The sequence below is a fragment of the Seriola dumerili genome, unplaced genomic scaffold (genome assembly GCF_002260705.1).
Source record: "Seriola dumerili isolate Sdu_G_001 unplaced genomic scaffold, Sdu_1.0 BDQW01001690.1, whole genome shotgun sequence".
Classification (NCBI taxonomy): domain Eukaryota; kingdom Metazoa; phylum Chordata; class Actinopteri; order Carangiformes; family Carangidae; genus Seriola; species Seriola dumerili.
Window position 1 is genome coordinate 227,918 of NW_019175945.1, and position 21,009 is coordinate 248,926.

The following is a 21,009-nucleotide window of genomic DNA, read 5'->3' on the forward strand; positions in this document are numbered from 1 at the left end:
ACAGCACATGTTTGCTTGTTTATTTACATAAAGAAGCTTCAAACTAAGCAACTACGGTAATCAGTTTGGATCCTTTTTGTATGGACCTCTGGATGCTTAAAGTATTGATTGTATACTGGTTCTACTTCAATGATCAGATGTGAATATAATTGTAAATTAAAAGAACAGATACATTTCAGTGCTTTTAGATACTTCCTATAAACCATCCAGGTGAATCTCACACCATCATTTTCATCATTCACATCAGCAGGAGTAAAACTGCAATGACAGTGCACTTCTTTCCATTTCATTCAAATTCCACTGTTGCTCACTGTCACAGCTACAATGCCAAACTCTCAAATTAAGAATCTCTTTGTGAACATGGCATGTTATTGCTGTTGCTGTGACATGACAGCATGACAATGAACTTTGAGGAAACATGTGTTGTCATTTGAAACTGAACTCCTCAAACAGAAGCCGTCTCTCTGAGCTCCTGGAAGACAGACAGACAGAAATCATCACATCAGCAGTGATGTCCACTGAAAAAGCAGCTCTTACACCAGGCACTGTGTCAGAGACAATCGTGTTTTCAGGGGCATCTCAGGATGGATGCAAAAGTAAGGAATGTAATGTTTTGAAGCATAAGTGATACATGTGTGAACATGTGGTTTCAAGAGTCCGTTAGTGTCTTGTTGTCCAGGACAATCTTCTCTCCTGGTTTGAATGCTGGCTTCCCCATGTGAGGACAGCTGGCACATCGGAACGCGTCACCGAGGTAACACTGAACAGATGATGAAAATCATTGAAATCATTATTTCTTAACACTGCCAACAGGTTAGTATGACAGAAGAGGAAACAGGGTGAGAATTTGACACTACATTAAAATAAAAATGTACTCACACTTCCACAGGCAGATTTCGGTAGATTTGTCTTCTGTTTTCCACTACTCTCCTCCTCCAACTCCTCAGCAAGACCACATGAGCTACACATACAACAGATAACATAAGGCATCATGCAATATTTAAATAATTTTCAAAGCACAGATAGCTGCTGCTGCTGGGGCGTCGAGTGGTGCAGTTGGTTGAGCATCCGCCCCATATGCAGAGGCTAAGGCCCTCGCTACGGTTGGCCTCGGTTCAAGTCCCACTTCGGACGGCCCTTTGCTGCATGTCATTCCCCCTCTCTCTGCCTCCCCATTTCCTGTCTCTCTCTACTGTACTGTCAATAAAGGCATAAAAAGCCCCAAAAAAATTATTTAAAAAAAAAAAGCCCAGCTGCTTCTTTAATGTTTAATACTAAATACCCACAACATGCTTTTTTTGTCTGCAGTTTAAAAACATGTGACCTCACCAGTTCTTGCAGGCTTTCTTCTTTCCAGCTCCATCTCCGCAGATGGGGGCTTTAAGAGAGGCCGGATCTGGCTTCTTCAAGTCATCTTCATCCAGCAGAGCATCAGAGTCTACCAGATCCTGGAGAAAGAGAACAGAAGGGACAAGAAAAACCTGGTGAACACAGGAAGACGACAGCATGAAAGGTACTTATTTCCCCAGAAGATATGTGTGGAAGCCCTAACATTACATCTACCAGGTTACCTGAGGTCTGTCCCTGCCCAGCTGAGTGATTTTAAAAGATACAAATCAGTAACTCACCACATCATCATCATCGATGTCATTGGCTGAGAGCGTCCACATTTTGACAGTGTTGGGATCCAGAGCAGGTTTCTCTGCTGCAACCACAGACGTTAACAAATATTAGCTTCACATCAGCTTTGACAGCAGTTCAGATAATTCAATTTGACAGGAAACTGTGAGGGACAGCTCATTGATCAAAGTTCATGATCTGTTCATTGTTAAATACAATTAGGCAATTCAATAATTATGTATAATCATAAGAAAAAAAAATCAGATACATACTCATGCTAATAATGAACACTAACTGAAAACAAAATGTAAGTCAGGAAAATGAAGGAACCATAATATTTTCTGGGTCACAAATTTGTACATCTTACTCTGTAGAATATAAAACTCTTAAATCAATAAACTTAAATATGTTTTAATACTTTAAAAACTAGTAGAAGATATGACGCCTTGCTTATTCCCTTGCCAAAACACTTTTTGTGTTCTCGATATGGCTTTCACAAGGCCAAAATCGTGTTTTATGAGGTCACATGGAACTTGACCTTTGACCCTTGACCACCAAAATCTAATCAGTTCATCCTTGAGTTCAAGTGAATGTTTGTGCCAAATTTGAAGAAGTTCCGTCAAGGTGTTACGGACAACCTGAAAACAATACGCCTCCAGCTCTGGCTGTCGCCGGCGCAGAGGCATAACATGTATGAGTGTACATGTACATGTACACATGAATTACTAACTACTGAGATCTATTTTGTGATGGCTCACACTTACAGTATCTGTAATTCACTGATTAATGACGTATAAAACATTAGATATAATCTATAAAGATTAGAATAATAATTGTGTCCACAAAAAAAACATAACCACCCACTTTTACCTACTTCTCTACAAGCAGCTGCACAAAGTTTAACTGGAGCTGATATTTTTATATATGTTGGACTACAACCTCAATACAATAGCAACTCGATACCCTCTCTTCTAACTAAAACCAGGGCCAATGTCACTTTATTCAACCTGCATCAGGGTGTTAGATATGACTGGTTATCATGGTTTTCTTTACCTTTAGTATTTTTAACCATCATGAGACACATTACATTCCCTTCAAAATCTGACCAGTGGTTTCAGAGGCATCACATGTGACAGACAAATGCAAAGCAGATGCACAGTGATCTCCTTGAATTTAACACGTGGATAAAAATACACTTACGTGGAAACAAACAAAAAAAAAAACATGTTTATGAACCCACCTGGCTTGGGTGTCTTTTTCCCGAACGACAGTTTAATCTGACTGAATGCTCCCACCTCATAGTTGGGCTTGGAGGCAGATATGCGAACTCTAGACAGGGTGTTTCCTTGGTAACCAGTGGCCGTTCTGAGGGAGCTCAATGCTTGTTCACTCAGTTCTGCTTTACTGATCTAGATGGAGAGGGGGGCAAGAGGGTCAACAGGTCAAACAGGAGACATCTTACAACAGAATTTAATTGGTGCAGATTTTTTCACGTATACTAATTAGGGGTGGGCAATATGACGATATTAGATCGTGAAGGATTACAACGTGAAGACGATCTCTCAAACTGCAGAGATCGTGGGATCGTCTAGGGCACATTCTATAAATTGCAGTTCTATGCTGATGCACCGACGCACCAGACGTATTGACGTCGTCAACCTGACCGACCAATCATAGCGAATTACGGGCAGTGACGCGCTTTCCTACCCGCCTCCTTGTTTGTGTGTGTAGCGGTAGCACATGGAGAGCGATGGCTGAAAGCCAAACGGAGTTGGTCTCTAAAAAAAATTCCACCTCCATTATATGGAATTGGTTTGGATTTTCCGCAACTGATCAAGCGCAAGCAAATGTAATTTGCAAAGTTTGCACAGAAACCGTTCGCACGTCGGGTGGTAACACGACGAACCTGTTTAATCACCTGAAGAGGAAGCACTAAAGCACTAGCACTAGCAACTGCTGCACTAAAAGAGATAACCACAGTCACTTTAGTTTGTATTTTTAGTTTCAATAAGCTATTTAGTGTTTTGATAAATAAATCCTGTTTAAGTGACTGTCAGTAATGTCTTTGATTGATATTTTACTTTCTGTTACTACTTTTGCAAGAGTGCACTTTATTAGGATGTTGTTGTTTTCCTTAAACTTTACGTTGTTTGCACATGCAGGCAAAACTGCGACTATTTGAAATAAAATCTGTTAAGAAAGGTTCTTTGGTCTAAATTGTCTGTTTTTCTTTTTCCAATTTAAGATCGTGATAAAATCGAAATCGTGATTTTATTTTTAAAAAATCGTGATATGATATTTTTGCCATATCGCCCACCCCTAACACTAATATAAAATTTTTATCAAGTTTATATTTATTTCATGCGCTCAATCCCAGGATTGTGTTTCTGCTTTCTGGGATTATTTCCTGTACTTCCCATTGAGGTTTGATAAGTGCAACACTTCCCTCCAGTACACACATTACGACAAAACAAAAGAATAATACACTCAGAAACACAAGTATGATTTAGCTTTTAAGCCATTTGTGTGCGAGTGTATTTAATCCTACAGCTCTGTGCTGGATCCACTCTCACTCACCACTGTCACTGACATGAAGCCCGACAACTTCAGAGCTGACACCAGCTTCTCAGCAGTCCTCACAGTCTGCGTCTCACCTCCTGGAACACAGAGAGAAACAAGGTCCAACACACAGCAATGCAATGAGAACAAAAAAGTTTAGTAGCTTTGCCACATTATGGTGACTTAAACTTAGAGGTCTTGAGGTTCAAACATCTTGCCTGACTCAGACTTCAACTTCCAATAAAGTAATGCGTATGAATTACTTTTTCCTTATAGAAAGTCATCGTCTTGACTTTTACACATCCCTGCCACCCTACATGACATTCAAACTAAAGGTGTTTCTCACCGGTAACTGGTTCATCCAGAACCAACTTCCCACCAGGCTTGAGCACTCTGGCCATCTCAGCTAAAATCTCTGAACTGTGGACGAAGGAGCTGTCAGCCAGAGGGCAAGAGAGTGCCCAGTCAAAGGTGGATGCTGAATGGGAGGCTGAGGAGAGGGGAAGAGAGAAAATTTCACTCCTGGCTTTTGAGTCATGCCTTCAAGTTCACACGGCTACACTAGAAAATACTCCCGTGCTTTGGAAGGCACATAAAAGTCTTGCATAAAGTAATTTAAAGTCAGGCCAAAAGTCACTCACACAGCAAAAGTCTCTCCATGTTCTCCACTGCAACTTTGCCATCTGCTCCAACAATGGCACCCAGTTCCTCTGCATACTCTTTCAGGGCTGCTGGTGCTGAGGGCTGTGTCCAAACAAATAGCACCTTGTCTCCTGCTTTGATGCCAAGGTCTGCCATGATTTCTTGGAGAAAGCAGAGGTTCGCTGAAGTTGTTGTAATGCTTGCTTTTAATGTCACCGTAGTTATGTCATTCTGACAATACTACATGAACATAAAGCCAGCCAATATGTATATAATAACAAATAGCAGTCTTAAAAAGTGGTAGGAGGGAAAATAGCATAATTGCTGGTTCCATCCTGGCTTTGGTCAACTATGAAAGTGAAGGTTAAAAACCAGCTTCAACTTGCAACTCAGTTCTCTTTTAGTCAGACCATTTTCACTAGAGGTGGAATTCGTACCCAGCTGAGTTGAAGGAGTTAAAGACAATCTTTACATACAAAATACGTCATATTGTGTATATGATGGGGTACATACACTGGAGTTTGAAGGATTCTGGCTGATGATGCTGTTATTGTGGGATTATAGTTTGTGGAACTGTATGATTTTTTTTAACCTTTTGTCTTTGGTGTAAAATTTTTAAGTTTTATCCCAGATATCGCCTGTCAATCAAACAGTCCGAGTCTCTCTTCTTTAGAGAGGGCCGTGTTAAAACTCACATTGTTTTATGACTCGAAATCATACAATAAATAATGATTTCAAAGCCGTGCTCAAACGCCTGTCCAAGGCCAGTCCAATGAAAAAAAAGAGATTACACTTTAATATAATATTATCTTATTACCATAAACACAGCACTACTAGCAGTTAGTCGATGATAACGAAAAAAAGAGTTACCGTATTATAAAATGTTTTTCTAAAGACTTGAAAACTGTAGAATGGTCTCGAAGTTTCTCTCTACACAGTTTATTACCAACATTTCCTTCATACGCAATGCTAACAGGCAAGAAATGTGGTTATTCATTCGCATTTAAGCCATGAGGTAGATAAAAGAGTTGGCTTGACTAGCAGTTAGCGCACTAGCTTTATGTTGACGCTGACGAAACTCAAAGATTACCTCCATGTTACATCAAGCAAACAGCGTGACGCAGAAGACGCCGGTGATTATAAAGTTTATAAGCGCGTTGTTCCCACTACGAGAGAACGGGACACGACTACCCGCGAACAAAATGTGCACATGTTTCTGTGTGATTGTTGTTCAATGCTTGTGATGGCTAAAAATACATAAATAGAAGACATTTTCAATCGAATGTACCCAGTGACCTACCTGCTAGCTTGGTGGCAGTTACTCTGTCAAATTGTGCAATGTAAAAAACCTTTTCCGGGTTAAATTTCAGAATAAAATAAAAATGTTATTACGTTGTATCCGGTATTCAATTATCCGGTGAAGATATCGTATATATATTTTAGGAATAACATGAAGTAATTTTGACTAAAAATCGCATACCCTCATTTCTTTCTTTTGTTATTCATTAGGAATTTCATTTTATTTTTCTTAGGTTTTGAAAGACTTGGTCCAAGGCATACATATATTATTGTTTCCACGATACTGGAATACATGGCACATTTTTTTATTATGGGAGACTCCAGTATTTAAATCTAGAAAAAGATAAACAAATGTATGAATATATCAAGAAAGAACAACAAAACAATAGTCACACACAAAGGAGACTGGCATCTATTTAGACCTATCTTCCATTTTAAGCCCAGAACTAGTTTTAGTCGCCATTTATTCTACTAAGCAACTGCTGTTTTGTTCATTTTTTCCATTTCCAACTATTTTTTTATGCGTTTTAGATTGAAGAAAGTATCCTTCGGTTCTCGGACTTATTCTAACTATTTTGATGAGTTTTTATTTCTGAACTGGGTCGCGCTAAAGTGACGTAGCTGTGTCTAAAAAAAGCGTCTTGGTGTAGTTGGATATGGCGGCGCTGCTGAGAGGTCTCCGAGCTGGAAGGGCACTTCGGGGGCTGGGCAGCGGTAAGACAGGGCCAGTGTGTTATTGTTGTGTTATGTTAATAATGGACAGCTAGGGAAAGTATTCCTGTACCGTCAGTTCTTTCGGTTTGTAGTTGCATGAAATTCAAATGAGCCAGTGTTCACGCGACGTGCCAAAGTCACTTACCGTAGGTGATCATGAAGGACAGAATCGTGCAATATTATGTTGGCTGTGGCTTTAAAAAACAAATTACTAGGCGGATAATTGTTAGTTGACGCGGTGCTACGGTTTTGTTGACCTCAATATTCAGACACGAGTCGCATGGTAAACACGTTCCTGCGACTGGGGGGCGTTTTGTCTCTTGTTATGCAAGCTGTCAGTGTGTTTATCCTACACTCAGTTGGCTGTTTATGAGGAACTCCCAGCTAAAACTGAAGTCTAATTCAATATTCCTGCACTAAATCACTCTTCATGAAGGATTAAGTTTTTTATAGAGGTGTTGATTCAGCTTTCAACTTTGAAGGTCTTTGGTGTTTACTTACTAATTTGGTTTGAACAAACAAAAACAAAACAGCTAACAGAAAATCAAAAGTCTGATCTCATGCTACACATAAAGCACAAAGTACAGTACAATTTACAGAACAATACTACTGGCACCTTTGCAAGAAAAATATTGTTTTCACGCCTATAGTTTGTACTTAAACTCACATGGTGTCTGACTGATGTCTGCAAAATTCATAGGATACAAGGCTACAAGTCTTTTTCAGGACCCTAAAAGAAATTCACACAAACTTTTTTTTAACTGTTGCACCAACAGTTTAAACTTGCATCAGTTGCTTAGTCAATGAAAGAGAGAAATGAGGAATCAGAGGGCAGAGGGCCTCAGCTTCCTTTAAAACTGAGAACTGGACCAATTTGCAGAAGAAGACTGGTCCAGACTAACAGTAGAAAAACAATACTTATGTATATTTTTCTAGTATCTGTACTTTACTTGAGTATTATTTATTTTAGAAACTTCTGACTTTTACTCCACTTAAAAAACAAATATTGTACTTTTGACTCCACGTTATTTTTAAAATGTGATAGACCACACACTCTCTTCATGACAGGAGAAAAAACAATCACAGTCAACTCCTCCACTGTCAGTCATGTTTGAACCTGTCAGTGTCCTAATGATGGCGAGGTCAGATAAAGATGAGGCAGAAAATTCTTCACCAGAGACCGTGGTCTGATCTGAGGTCTGTGTTTGAAGGTTTAGAAATAAAGAAAGATTCCTTTAATTTTAAATGTTTTCTGTGTTTACCTCGACCAGACTTCATCACCGACTAAAAAAACAAATATGAAAATAACAATGGCTCCTTTTGTTGATTCAATTGTGTTTTTATGGACATTTCTACAGGCTTTGTATCATATTCTGCAGGTTCTACAGTCAGTCAGTCAGTCAGCAGGTTGTTTCAGAGTCATTAGGTCCTGTAAATGTGGAACAATACAACAATGTGTTGACATAAAAATACAGTACTTTTGAATATTTCAGTATTTTTTAAAATCAAGTACTCCAGTACTTTAACTCAAGTAAACATTTGACTGGGGCGCCTCGGTGGCTCACCTGGTGGAGCACGTACCACATGTCCTCGGTCCTGGCCGCAGTGGCCATGGGTTCAGGTCCGACCTGTGGCCCTTTGCTGCATGTCATCCCCTCTCTCTCTCTCTCCCTGACATTCCTGTCTGTCTCACTTCACTATCTGAATGAATCATCCAAGAGTTATTTGTGATTTACTTGAATGGATTTACATGTGTTGTTGAGCTTGAGTATTAATTGAGTTTTTTAATTAAGGAGTTTGATTGTCTCCCAACCCAATGCTTAGAAATTAAACAAAATATTCCTCTCTCCAGTGGTGGCTACACCATCAGCAACAACCCCGCAGAGTAGCAGCCTGAGACGTGGCTTTCATTGTGCAGCACTGAGGCTTCAGGACGAATCCAAATCTGACAAGCCCCCCTCCTCATCCACAACCTACCATGAGCACTACCGGGCTCACACTACTGAACAGCACACAACAGCAGCTTCGCAGGGAGACTCAGCATCTGACCCGGCAGCAGAGGAGGCGTCCAGGCCAAACACCAGGTCAGTAGAAAGCAGGATATCTATTATGTAGAGTTTTTGCGCTAAGAAAAATAATTTTGTTGTTTGCAGTTTACTGACATCATCTTATAAGTGTTACGATTTCCAGGTATAGAAGTCCAAAGTCCTGATGCAAAGGAGCTACTCTTGTTTGTGCTGAAATGTCACTGTTTGTGTGTCTTCGTAAAGTTACCAGGACCAGAGCGGAGAGCAGGGTGAAGAGTACGAAACAGAGGAGCAGCTTCAGGCTCGAATCTTGACTGCTGCTCTGGAGTTCGTCCCGCAGCACGGCTGGTCGATGGAGGCCATTGCAGCAGGTGCAGAGGTGAGCTGCTGTTCAAATTAAAAAGTGGAGTAGCTCTTAGAACAAACACAGTTGGAGCGCTTAATCATATGTTTAGATAACCTCATATGTAGTGTAAATATACTGTTCGTGGACAAACTGCACAGATATTCTTTTATAAAAACGCTTCAAAGTCATTTCAGAGAGGCTGCAGAGGGTTTCCACTGGTTGTCATGTACCTCACCTGACTTAGGGGCTCCACACACTGTGCAGTTTTTGACAACATCAGACAGAGACTGAGAATCTAGAGAAAAATTTGTTGAAATCTTTGGATGTCTCAAATTAGAGTTCTGGCAACCAAAGACAGTCTGACACTGTTAAAAATGTAGGGAGGAAAAATCACATTATGGCTGCGGTTGAAAAGTGTTTTTTGCTTAGGAAGGTTGAAACTGAGTGAAGTGAGCTGAAGTATCTGAGCAGCATCATGATCACAGCTGCTCCACTTCTCTAAATGATGAGGAAAGGAGCTTCAGTGCTTCCTATCTTATCTCCTTTAGCATAGGAAACACTGGAGCTTCCTTTATGAAAGGAAAGGAGAATATGCCGTCCCACAATTCCTTGCTGCAGCAACATTTAAAGCAATGCACCATTGTAGTTTCACCACAGCAGACCCACATAAATGTAGAATCAACAGAGCAGCTTTTTTATGTTTCTGACATGATCTAAAACTGATGGAAATCCTTGTCTGATCGACTGAAGCCCAAATCCATGAATATAGATTCATTCTCTTTAAATCCAATTAGGAGTCATCATGAAGAACAAGCAGATTGAATTTCTTATTAACAGTATCATCATCATAACAAAATACTACAGTCTATACAGAAATGTCATTTCACTAAATCCCCTCATTGTGTAAAGCACTGAAAATGAATTTTATCTACTTAACAAATGTATAGAAATGGCAGGAAACTATGCTTTTGTTTGAATATAATTTATTCTGACCTCTTGCTCAGTTCCTTATATCTATTGAATTATTTTAATGGCTCAACTGTCTCTGTTTGTATTTTTCTTTCATGTTTTCTTATTTCAACATTTCAGTCCTGTTTGCTTTGTTTTTCTGGTTAAGAAAGGAGGATTTATCATCCAAGTGTTAGGTAAAGTTAGTTAAAAAACTAACAACAACCTAGTTCCTGAGAACTACTTGCTACTACTAGCTTGTATGCTACTGCCTAAAACATATTTGTCTCAAGCTGATTTGGCAAAATCAGCATTTTGTAACACCCTGCACGTCACTCCCCATCTCTCTGCACTGACTTCCTGCCTTAGTGAAGACCTAAAAATGCTCCTGAAATACTTCTCTAACTCAAATTCAACTATTAATCTAAAATAAGTTAAAAATAAAACAAATGATTAGCATAGTTGTGCATGGAGACTTTAAAGTGTGTGTGTGTGTGTGTGTGTGTGTGTGTGTGTGTGTGTGTGTGTGTGTGTGTGTGTGTGTGTGTGTGTGTGTTGACACCAGACACTGGGCCTGTCCTCTGCTTCCACTGGGATGTTCTACAATGGAGCTGGAGACTTGGTCCTGCATTTCATTGCCCAGTGCAACTCACAGCTGACAGAGATACTGGCTGAACAACACAAGCAGGTCCAGCTGGGCCAGGCTGAGTACGTACACGCTCACACACACACACACACACACACACACACACACACACACACACACACACACACACACACACCTGCAGTCCAATTCTACTGTTAAAATGTAAATTCACTTAACTTTTTACAGCCTAACCTCAGACAGACAATAAATCTTTAACATTCAGTTTTCATGGATTTCACAAAAAAGCATTCTCCTTTTTCTCATGTCACAGAACTACCATTTACAGTCTGCTGTGTTTGTAAGTGCTAGAAAACTGATGAGCTCCAAATAGAAAATTGCACATTTCAGCTTTTAGCTTTGATACCTGTGTTCCAGACCAAAGAAGACTGCTGACTTTCTAAGAGATGCTGTTGAGACCAGACTGCGGATGTACATCCCCTACATTGAAACATGGCCACAGGTATAGTGTGCATGATGATGAGTCATAAGTGACATGACCAGGACTGTAGCAGGAACCACATTTGATCCCCAGCTTTGTGTCCCTGTCGTCAGGCGATGAGCATCCTGCTCCTTCCTCACAACATCCCTGACAGTCTGAAGCACCTGTCCAGCCTGGTGGACGACATCTGGTACTATGCTGGAGACCGATCCACAGACGTGAGTGGATCCCATCACCCTCGATCCCCTTCTTCTTCTGCTCATACCTTCCTGTCCCCCTTTCATCACCACCCCCACAATATCCGGCCTGCCACCTTCCAGGTTACTCCCCCTTCCCCCACCAACCGTGTTTACGCCATAGAAATGACAGAGTTCTTATCTTGTATGTGTTCGTCTTATCATAGCTCCAGTCAAAAGTTGAGCAGAAGTTTCAAAGACTTTAGTAAGTGTCCATGCTTGAAAGGCACAGTGTGTAACTTCTACCCCTAGGGGTCTGTCAATCAGAACAATAACAAAAGACGGTGAAATAGCGTGGGATCATGAGAGTTGTTTGGATTCCTTCAGTGTCAGTGGGTCAGGAAATCAAACAGACCTGGTGATTCTAACCATTAAAAACACTGAATGAAGCAGTTTGACATTTAAAGTCAGAGTTTGAGCGACGCTGTACGGAGGACAGAGACTCAGGGAAGAGCTGGAGCTGAGATTGATGCTAACCTTTGTTCTGATTGTTTCTCTGATAACTTATGAAGCAGACGTTCAGCAGGTTTTTACCAGCAGCTGAATGATCCACAGAGGTGTCCTCCTCTCTTCAGTGACACAGGACAGGACGTCTCCAGCAGCTGGGAGCTGAGCTGTCTAACATTTCCTCAGCTTGTTTCTCTGATAACTTCAGATCCAGACGTCCGACGACTAAAATCCTTCATCTGCTTCAAATATAGAGCTGAAAACCACCAAGGTGGAAAAAGTGTATGTGGCTTAAAACTAGATAAAAGTCAGTGTTGAGCTTCTGTCAGACAAACACACTGACACATGATCATAGAGGATATGATGTCACTGACAGGCGACCAATGAAACGGAGCGTTACCATGATTAAAATCACAGATTTCTCTGGTTTGAGAATTGATGGAAACATTTGTGTTAATGTAAGAACACAACTCAACAACATATAGAACACAGGTCTAGTTGTTGACATTTGAATGTGGAAAAGTTACAGATTAGAACTTTAATATGATAATGTACTCTGAAATATCTTTATATAGGGAACTCATGGATTTTCAAATTGTTCTTCACCTCATTCTCATCCATTATTATCATATATCGGGACATCTGATCATAAATTATCCCTTACATAATATATTCTTTGCTTCCCATACAGCCTGATAATAACATCAGATGTGTTTGTCAGTGTGACATCTGCTTTCAGTGATTGCTGACTAAATATACATATTTTAATTGCTTGTATTTGGGAAAATAACCAAATGCAAATACAATATATAAAAATCTGCCAAATTTCAATGAAAAAAAAGGTGATAGAAAGAATAGTCACAGATATTTACAGTAACGGGGCACAATTTTTCTGTTTGACTCAACACACTTAATACAGATTTCAGAAATTGTGCAGATTCACAAATCATACTAAAGAAAACTAATGGTGATCGGAGAAAATTACTAGCTAGGTTGTGCATTTGGAAGGTGATAGATTTGATAGCAGGAATTACAGTAGTAGAGTAGGATAGATGAGCTGTACTTACCAACTCATAAAGCAGAACTCCAAAACAAAAATGTGGTTGAAAAGTGTGTATCTTGTGAACCATTTTATTGTAATGTTGTGACAGCTGATTTATGGCTTTCAGGTCATTGTCAGAGCACCAGACAGACTTGTGTGGAGAAATACATGCAGCAAGATTACAAAAAACAGCTCTTTATGCAGATGGCAACTGGTCAACTCCAGAATCTTGCCCTCAAAGATGTTTTCAATCGTGATATGTAACAGATAAGGAAAGGCTAAAAACGAGAATGTAGCTGTACCAAGCTAGCCTGATTTACTTTTATTGCAAAAACACTGTTCCCACTGAGTGCCTGCTGGAATAGTCCTGTGCTTTTAAATGATGTCCCTCCTTGAACAAACTGTGTCACAGATGTAGGAGTGTGTCATAGGAAGTGCCGTTTTAACTTGTTTCTATCTATAATGTTGCTCCTCTATTTTCCCTTGTTGCTGTTGCACTTTGTTGAATTTTAGTATTTAGTATATTGAGTATTTTTCCGTATAGGTTTCATATTCTATTTCATTTGAAAATCAAGCACAATTAGTTTCCTTCTAATGATATCCGCAGTTGAAATTAATTGTCTTGCTTCTTTCAAAAGCTCATGATATGAACTTTCCGTACCACCACCACCCCTTTCTTACACAGATGAACTGGTACACCAAGCGAGCAGCACTGACGGGCATCTATAACACCACAGAGCTGGTGATGGTTCAGGATTCCTCTCCAGACTTCCAGGACACCTGGAACTTCCTTGACAACCGCATTCAGGATGTAGTCAACATGGCGGGCACTGCCAAACAGGTGACATACAGTGCACTGTCTATAGCCTCAGAGAGTTGAACAACAGGTCAAACAAATGAAGTGTGGTCATTAAGAAGTTGTTTTAGACTCTGTTTGACACTTAGGAACACCCACCTCTCTGTGTTTCCCTGTGCTGCACCCATCACTGGAATAATTTTGAAACTGACCTCAGATTTAGTGTCCTGAAAAATCTCATTCTCCTCCTACTGAACAAACTTGTGCATTTGTGTTGTTTAAGTTGTGTGTTCCACTTTGATCTGTAGGTGCAGTCGACTGGTGAAGCCGTTGTGCAGGGGCTAATGGGAGCTGCTGTAACAGTAAGTATTTGCATTAGTGATCTTGTTCATCATTTGTATGTATTCTTCTTTTTAAAACTTCTTCACCCACCTTAAAAATAGCACACTCTTTTCTTTTCTTTTTAAATGTATACTTGCAGTCCAGTAATCCCTGTTCTTAATTTTAAACCTTTCCCCATGATGATATTAGTAATTTAATCATTTTACAAAAGTTAGTTGTTTAGAAAAATATGTGAAGACATTTAAATGTATTTATAGAATTGTGGCTCATGCAAAGCGTTGTGTTTTACAGCTGAAGAATCTGACAGGAGTGAACCAGAGGCGATGATGTACAAACATCTCTCAGTCACATTGATCCTGACAAAACGTCTAGTTTGTGTCACGAGCTGAAGATCAAGTTATTTTCTTTTTGCTCTTGTTTCCGATATTCTGTTTGAAATGACTCTGAAAACATTGGATTATGACTTTTATTCAACAAGAGAAAGCTATTGTTTGTCACGGGCCGCAGGTCTCACCTTGTGTTCAGCCGCAGGATCAGTGGCTTTGTCCAGTTTTGTGTTAATGCCCAACATTTCACTATCTTGCTCAGATCATTTTCTCTCTTTGTATAAAAGGACACACAGATCTGTCATTTTGTTGTTGGATCATGAAAGACTTCAATAAAGTAGCTATTATTGTATATTTAACATTTGTCTTTAACGTTTGTCTTTAATTATCTGATTAAAATTGAATGAGCTAATAATCCAAAGGTTGAAATCAGACAAACACCAGGAGTCCAGGTGTAAAAGTCACTATTATGTAAAGTTTTCACTGGAATAGTTTAAATAAAAATAGGCACCATTAGAATCATTTAAAAATATACTACATTAGATTTTACAGATGGGTTTTTGACCGTCAAAATCTATGGAAGCCAAGCACTTAAAAATATTTTTTCATGCTATTATTCCAAGATCACGAGTAACAAATTTTTTTTTCTCGTAACAATGGGTATCAAGTTATCCAAAGAAAACAAGCTTTGTTATCTTGAGATGAAAAAGATAATCAACCCATTATCACAAGAAAACAAAATCTTGTTTCTTTTTATTACTTTAATAACCAAATAATTAACTTGTGATCTTGAAAGAATGGCATTCAAAAATAATTACAAGTTGTTCTCGGCTTCCGTAGAAATCAAATATCTCATTGAAACAAATCTTTTTTTTCTCTTTTTGTAATTAAATATTTATTTTGTAAACATTGTGCAGTTACAGTGACAGCCTTGTTGTACAGATCAGAATGTATCACACCTCTTAATGTTATTTTACTTCATACATCATGTAGACTGTTATGTTTAGGAATAATAATAATGATAATGATAGTAAAGAAAATAAATACAAGTAATAATACAATAAACACAAAGAGAGAGAAAGAAAAAAGTTTCATTGAGACAAATCTAATCAAAAATGAAAATGAGCGCTTTTATTTTGAAGGAAAATTTCCAGGCATCTATGACCCGGATATTAAATTAAGCCCCGCCTCCATGCTTCATTGAGACCAATCGCTAATCAGATTTCCGTCTACTGGCCAATCAGCGGGCGGTAAATATTTCCGTGGAGGCCTTCAACCAGGAGCAGCGGTAGTGTTGTGTGTGTGTCGAGTTAACAACGTTAGTTTTAGGCGTCTTTAGCTTCAATTATGCCGTATGCTAACCAGCCGACGGTGAAAATCACAGAACTGACAGACGAAAATGTCAAGTTCGTCATTGAAAACACTGATTTGGCGTGAGTATGCCTTACTTGTCCATTCAATGAGTGTGTGTGTGTATGCTATAGAGCAGCCATTATTCTCCACAGTACCAAAACACTGATGTTATGAGACTTTCCACGTTAAATAACTGCACATGATACAATTCCGCACAAAAAGTCTTATTATTATACGGTCTTATTTCCGTGTGTGAAATGTGTGTGTTCGTGTCTTTGTTGTCGGCATAAATGTAAACCCAGTTCACCAAGAGATGGACACAGGGAGAATGAACGATACACACCACTGTTGTCTTAAGTTGAATAATGTTTCATCCTGGGTGTTTGGGAAGGACTGAAAGTAAAGTCAAAGTATTAACATTAACGATAGCAGAAAACTGGATGATGTTTGTTATATCACATCTTGAGCATATGAACAATCTTCTTATTGTCTGTATGTTTAAATCTTAAGAAGACAACTTTCATCGGACAGAATTCGGTGGAAAGACGTGATTTAATTTGTCTTAATTTATCTTTCAAATAAAAGACCACAGTAAATACTTGGCTTTGCCGATATTCAATAACATTGAATATCGCACTATTTTTAAAATCGGTAAGACATATAATAATTAAACACCACATAGATTGTTTGATTCGCGATTGGTTTTTGAGATCTAGGCTATAGGTGTATCTGTCCAGTTCGGGAGGTAGGGTTTATTTTACTGCTGCAGCCCTGCATTTATTAAGTACTTAACAGAGAGTAGTAAAAAAAAAAAAGTCGAATGTTTGGCTAATTATTTGCTGTTGATTAGAATACATTCCGAAGTAGACTATTAATAATGCTTTTAACTGCAGCAAGTATCAATATCAGTATTGATATCGGTGATCCTGGCCTGGTATAACTTGGTATCAGATTGAAACCAGATTGTCGTTGTTCTATTATTCTGCAGTGGTATGAAACTATCCTAGTAAGGATCATTAATGGTCAGTTAAGTGTGAGTTTTGTTCACATCTAAAAGCATCTGTCTTTCTCTTTTTCAGGGTTGCAAATTCTATACGCCGTGTCTTCATGTCAGAAGTTCCCACTATAGGTAAAGTACATTGTTGTTTGGCTTGATTTACTTTTCACACATTTGGTAAGAGCCAATAAGTCACACCAATAGAATTAGAGGAAATTAGTCTTGATCAGTTCAGTTTCAATATTGATCTGCATCAGTATTGTTATATAGCACTTTCTCCCAACAGTAGTGCGCCACAAAAACTCTAAATTAATAACTTATATTACTTTATTATTTACAGCGATTGATTGGATCCAGATCGATGCCAATTCCTCAGTACTGCATGATGAGTTCATTGCGCACAGAGTCGGTATGTATCACAGTATTTGTGCTGAGTTGTTAATGTCACTTGGTGATAGTAATTTGATACAGAGTTAAAAAATAACCACGAAGGTCTCGTACATGTGAAGGTGACTGTTACATGTTTCCTGTGTTGTCAGGTCTCATACCTCTCACGAGTGATGACATTGTGGACAAAATGCAGTATTCTAGGGTAAGTATATTTATATCAGTCATTAATGAGGGAGCCCAGTAAGCTTTAAATGCAACACCATTAATAATGGACCACTGATGGTACTGAAACACAAGTGACACTCTAAACCCAAGACTACATATGACAGACAGACAGACAGATAGACAGACATTTATTCATTCATTCATTTATTTATTTATTTATTTCCACCATTGGTCAGCAGAGTGCCGGTTTCCCGGCTGCTCTGGAACTGTAGGGAAGAGAAGGAGCACTTCCAATACACTGAGCCTCGCCTCCTTTACAGCAAATAAACTACTTTCATTACATGTATCAGTATTACCAAAGGAGGTAGAGGAATAACTAAACATCAGACACACGGAGCAGAGGGAGCAGGAGGGAGGGAGGGAGAGGGAGAAGTCATCAGTAACGAGGCTTCGTACTAACGACTATGATCAACTCTACATATCAAACAGAGGGAGTTAGACATAAAGACCTGCCTTTGATAAAAGTTACATTCTAGTGTTGAAGTAAATAAAGACTAAACTATTCTGGATCCAGACGGAGGCCGTGTTCTGTGTGACAGACTAAATAAGAAAGAGAGTCTGTCTCTTCTAACTTTCTCTTGATCATGTTACAGTAAATACAGCTGAAACACAGCTCAGTCTTTTTCTTTCAGTTATGTGTTTGGTGATTTTGTCAGAAGACATCTTATTTATAAAATCAGGATTTGACCATAGGAGGTCCAGACATAGACCAGGTTTTGACCCAGTCTTCTTTTTTTTTTTTCTTTTTTTTATTATAAAATCGATAAAAAGGGTCCTTATATTTTGTATATCGTTTATCTCTGTTTGTCTAGGACTGTAATCGTTTCATGGCATTTTCTTAATACCATGAATCTTGATACACAATCTTGTCTATATTGGATTACACCCATAACAGACATCAGCTTGATTGGTTCCCATGGGATTTGCTGTACCTAAACAGACATTCAATACAGTTATTTTTAATTTTTTAATTTATTTTTTTTAAAGAATTTTTTGGGCTTTTTGTGCCTTTAATGGACAGGACAGTAGAGAGACAGGAAATGGGGAGGCAGAGAGAGGGGGAGTGACACACAGGAAAGGGTCGTCCAATGCGGGAGTCGAACCGGGGGCCAGCTGCAGCTGTATAATAATGTGATATTCTATCTGCCTGTCTCCGCCCCTCCTGCAGGACTGTACCTGTGATGATTTCTGTCCAGAGTGTTCTGTTGAGTTGACCCTTGATGTTCGATGTACTGAAGATCAGACGCGTCATGTCACCTCACGTGACCTTTTATCCAACAACCCCAGAGTCATCCCGGTGAGTGGTTTCTCTGTTTATTGAAGTTATTACATGGAAGCAGAAGAGAAAGCTGACAATGTTTTTAATTTGGCTTCCCAGGTGACTTCCAGGAGTCGAGACAATGATCCCAATGACTACGTTGAACAAGATGGTAAGCTTAAAGTCGTCCGGGAGGATAAACATTGGTCTTTCTCTTTTCCTTTGCCATATTATTGCTGTTTCCATCAATTAATCCCACATTTCAAACATCTACCTTGTCCTTACGTCTTCCTTTGCCATTAACTGACACAACACAGACATTTTGCTGGTGAAGCTTCGTAAAGGTCAGGAGCTGCGACTCAGGGCGTACGCAAAGAAAGGCTTTGGTAAGGAGCACGCCAAGTGGAACCCAACAGCAGGGGTGTCCTTCGAGTATGATCCAGACAACGCACTGAGGCACACAGTCTACCCACGACCTGAGGAGTGGTGCGTTATTTATTCTAGTATTGCTCACCATGAGGGTTAAATGAATAATAACAACAAAAGAACTTCTTGCAAGGCAAAACAAATTGCTTGTGCATATCCCCTGACTAAAATCATATCACTCTGGTTTCAAGGCCGAAGAGTGAATACTCAGAGATCGAGGAGGATGAGGTTCAGGCTCCCTACGACCCCAATGGAAAACCAGAAAGGTGAGGCAAGAATTTTCTTTATACTTGGGTAGACTTATAATTCAGTTCAGTTCAATTTTATTTCGGTCCTTATTAATATTTATACATAGTAAATACACATAGAAATAAAACACACCAACATTGGCCTAAAAGGTGTAGGCTGAAGTGTGCAATATACAGTTCCTATTTATTTCTCTGCCATCATGCTAGCTAACCTCACAGTCCCCACCAGATTGACACCAATTAATCTGAGGGGAGTTGGCGGCTAGCTGGGGATTCATCTGATTGGCCAAATGGTGTGAATAGGGCTCCGTTTTTCTTTTTCTAATTCATTGCGTTTCAGTCAGTCTTTTGCAATGTGTTTATTGCACATGTTCATATCAATGTGTCAATGAAAATACAATTTTCTCGGTCCCTTGCTCTTTTTAAATGTACTCATTCCCCTCAGTTCATACTCTGATTTCAGACAGCCTCTGAATACAGTTTGGGAGTAAATTATGTTGTGCTTTATAAATTATCTGTGCAGTTTTAAAGTCAACCAGATCATGAAATTTTAAAGCATATGAATGAATAATATTGGGTTGGTTGGTTCATAATAATCAGATTGATTGATCATTCTCATAGCTCTCTTCTGCAGCATGTAAGTAGAGTTTGTGTTCATTTTATCAGTGTTTCCCCATATCTCCACACAATAAGTAATGTATGGTGATATGAGAGAGCAGTATAATATATGTAGGGATTTCTGGTTCAAAATGTGTTTTGCTCGATGCAACACTGCAACACTTTTAGATAATGTTGTCTTTACATTATTTATGTGTGGCTTCCAAAATGATTTATAGTCACTTGTGGTAACTTGTTTTTTGATTTGCCAATTTCCTAATATTATATACTTAGTCTTAATTAAATTGTATGATAACTTGAAGTACAGAACATGTTGTAGACAAATTTGGTAGCAGGGCAGCAAAATGCAAACATCTACAACACGACTCATCCACAGCTCATTCTCCCTCCTTGCAGGTTCTTTTACAACGTGGAGTCATGTGGCTCCCTGCGACCGGAGACCATTGTCATGTCAGCGCTGGCCGTCCTCAAGAAGAAGCTGAGTGACCTGCAGACCCAGCTGAGCCATGAGATCCAGAGCGACGTGCTCACCATCAACTGAGGACATCTCACTTACAGACCAGGACTCGCCCTCACTCAGCTTTGTAATGATCAGAGGGGCTGACTTTAGGATCACTGTTGAGGTCACATGGCACACGTCCCAGTATCGTTTATGGAGTTGATGGATTTTTCCAGCAGCAGCAATTGTGACATAAAGCGGTTGTGCTAAGGAGGCCAATGCAGGTTCAAGTGTGTGAGAGGGAGTTTGTCTCAGAAATTTATTTTGTTGCTGTCAGTGTAAATGTTGCCTTTTAAATAAATCTGTTTTTGAAGAACTTGGGTGTTCATCTTTAATTGTAATTTCTCAGTGGGTTTACTTTTCATTTATATGCACAGACTATAAACACCTGGAAAACAGGGGAAAAAACAAACCAGGTCTGCACAAGAGATTCATAGTGATTCTTAAAAACTCAACAAAAAAAGTACTAAATCAAGAATATTTATCTGAGTGATTTACAAAAGAGAAACAACATTTATTTATTGGTCAAAAGTCTTAATTATTGATTGATTGGTGCCTGAGGAGCT

At 39.2% G+C, this 21,009-nt stretch overlaps 3 protein-coding genes across 4 annotated transcripts; 2 read left to right on the top strand and 1 right to left on the bottom strand.

Moving 5' to 3' along the window:
- Window positions 1–5: 5 nt before the first annotated feature.
- On the bottom strand, window positions 6–7,030 carry ciapin1 (cytokine induced apoptosis inhibitor 1). 2 transcript variants are annotated; one of them, XM_022768542.1, is made up of 9 exons: window positions 6,980–7,030; window positions 4,821–4,982; window positions 4,526–4,669; window positions 4,198–4,277; window positions 2,861–3,029; window positions 1,629–1,705; window positions 1,330–1,448; window positions 880–961; window positions 6–760 (listed from the first exon to the last, which is right to left on the bottom strand). In XM_022768542.1, exons 1-9 carry the CDS (start codon window positions 6,990–6,992, stop codon window positions 650–652), a joined length of 957 nt encoding a protein of 318 aa, XP_022624263.1. In that variant the 5' UTR covers window positions 6,993–7,030; the 3' UTR covers window positions 6–649. The 2 variants fall into 2 exon arrangements, with proteins under 2 accessions (XP_022624263.1, XP_022624264.1); XM_022768543.1 differs by lacking the exon at window positions 6,980–7,030 and adding an exon at window positions 6,122–6,162.
- On the top strand, window positions 6,750–14,788 carry coq9 (coenzyme Q9). The gene is made up of 9 exons (XM_022768541.1): window positions 6,750–6,834; window positions 8,687–8,918; window positions 9,105–9,240; window positions 10,721–10,863; window positions 11,177–11,261; window positions 11,354–11,458; window positions 13,651–13,806; window positions 14,070–14,123; window positions 14,395–14,788. Exons 1-9 carry the CDS (start codon window positions 6,777–6,779, stop codon window positions 14,428–14,430), a joined length of 1,005 nt encoding a protein of 334 aa, XP_022624262.1. The 5' UTR covers window positions 6,750–6,776; the 3' UTR covers window positions 14,431–14,788.
- Window positions 14,789–15,700: 912 nt separating this feature from the next.
- Window positions 15,701–20,759, top strand: polr2c (RNA polymerase II subunit C). The gene is made up of 9 exons (XM_022768540.1): window positions 15,701–15,862; window positions 16,862–16,911; window positions 17,120–17,188; window positions 17,319–17,371; window positions 18,563–18,691; window positions 18,773–18,824; window positions 18,970–19,138; window positions 19,270–19,344; window positions 20,341–20,759. The coding sequence occupies exons 1-9, from the start codon at window positions 15,777–15,779 to the stop codon at window positions 20,483–20,485; spliced, it is 828 nt and encodes a 275-aa protein (XP_022624261.1). The 5' UTR covers window positions 15,701–15,776; the 3' UTR covers window positions 20,486–20,759.
- The last annotated feature ends 250 nt before the right edge of the window (window positions 20,760–21,009 follow it).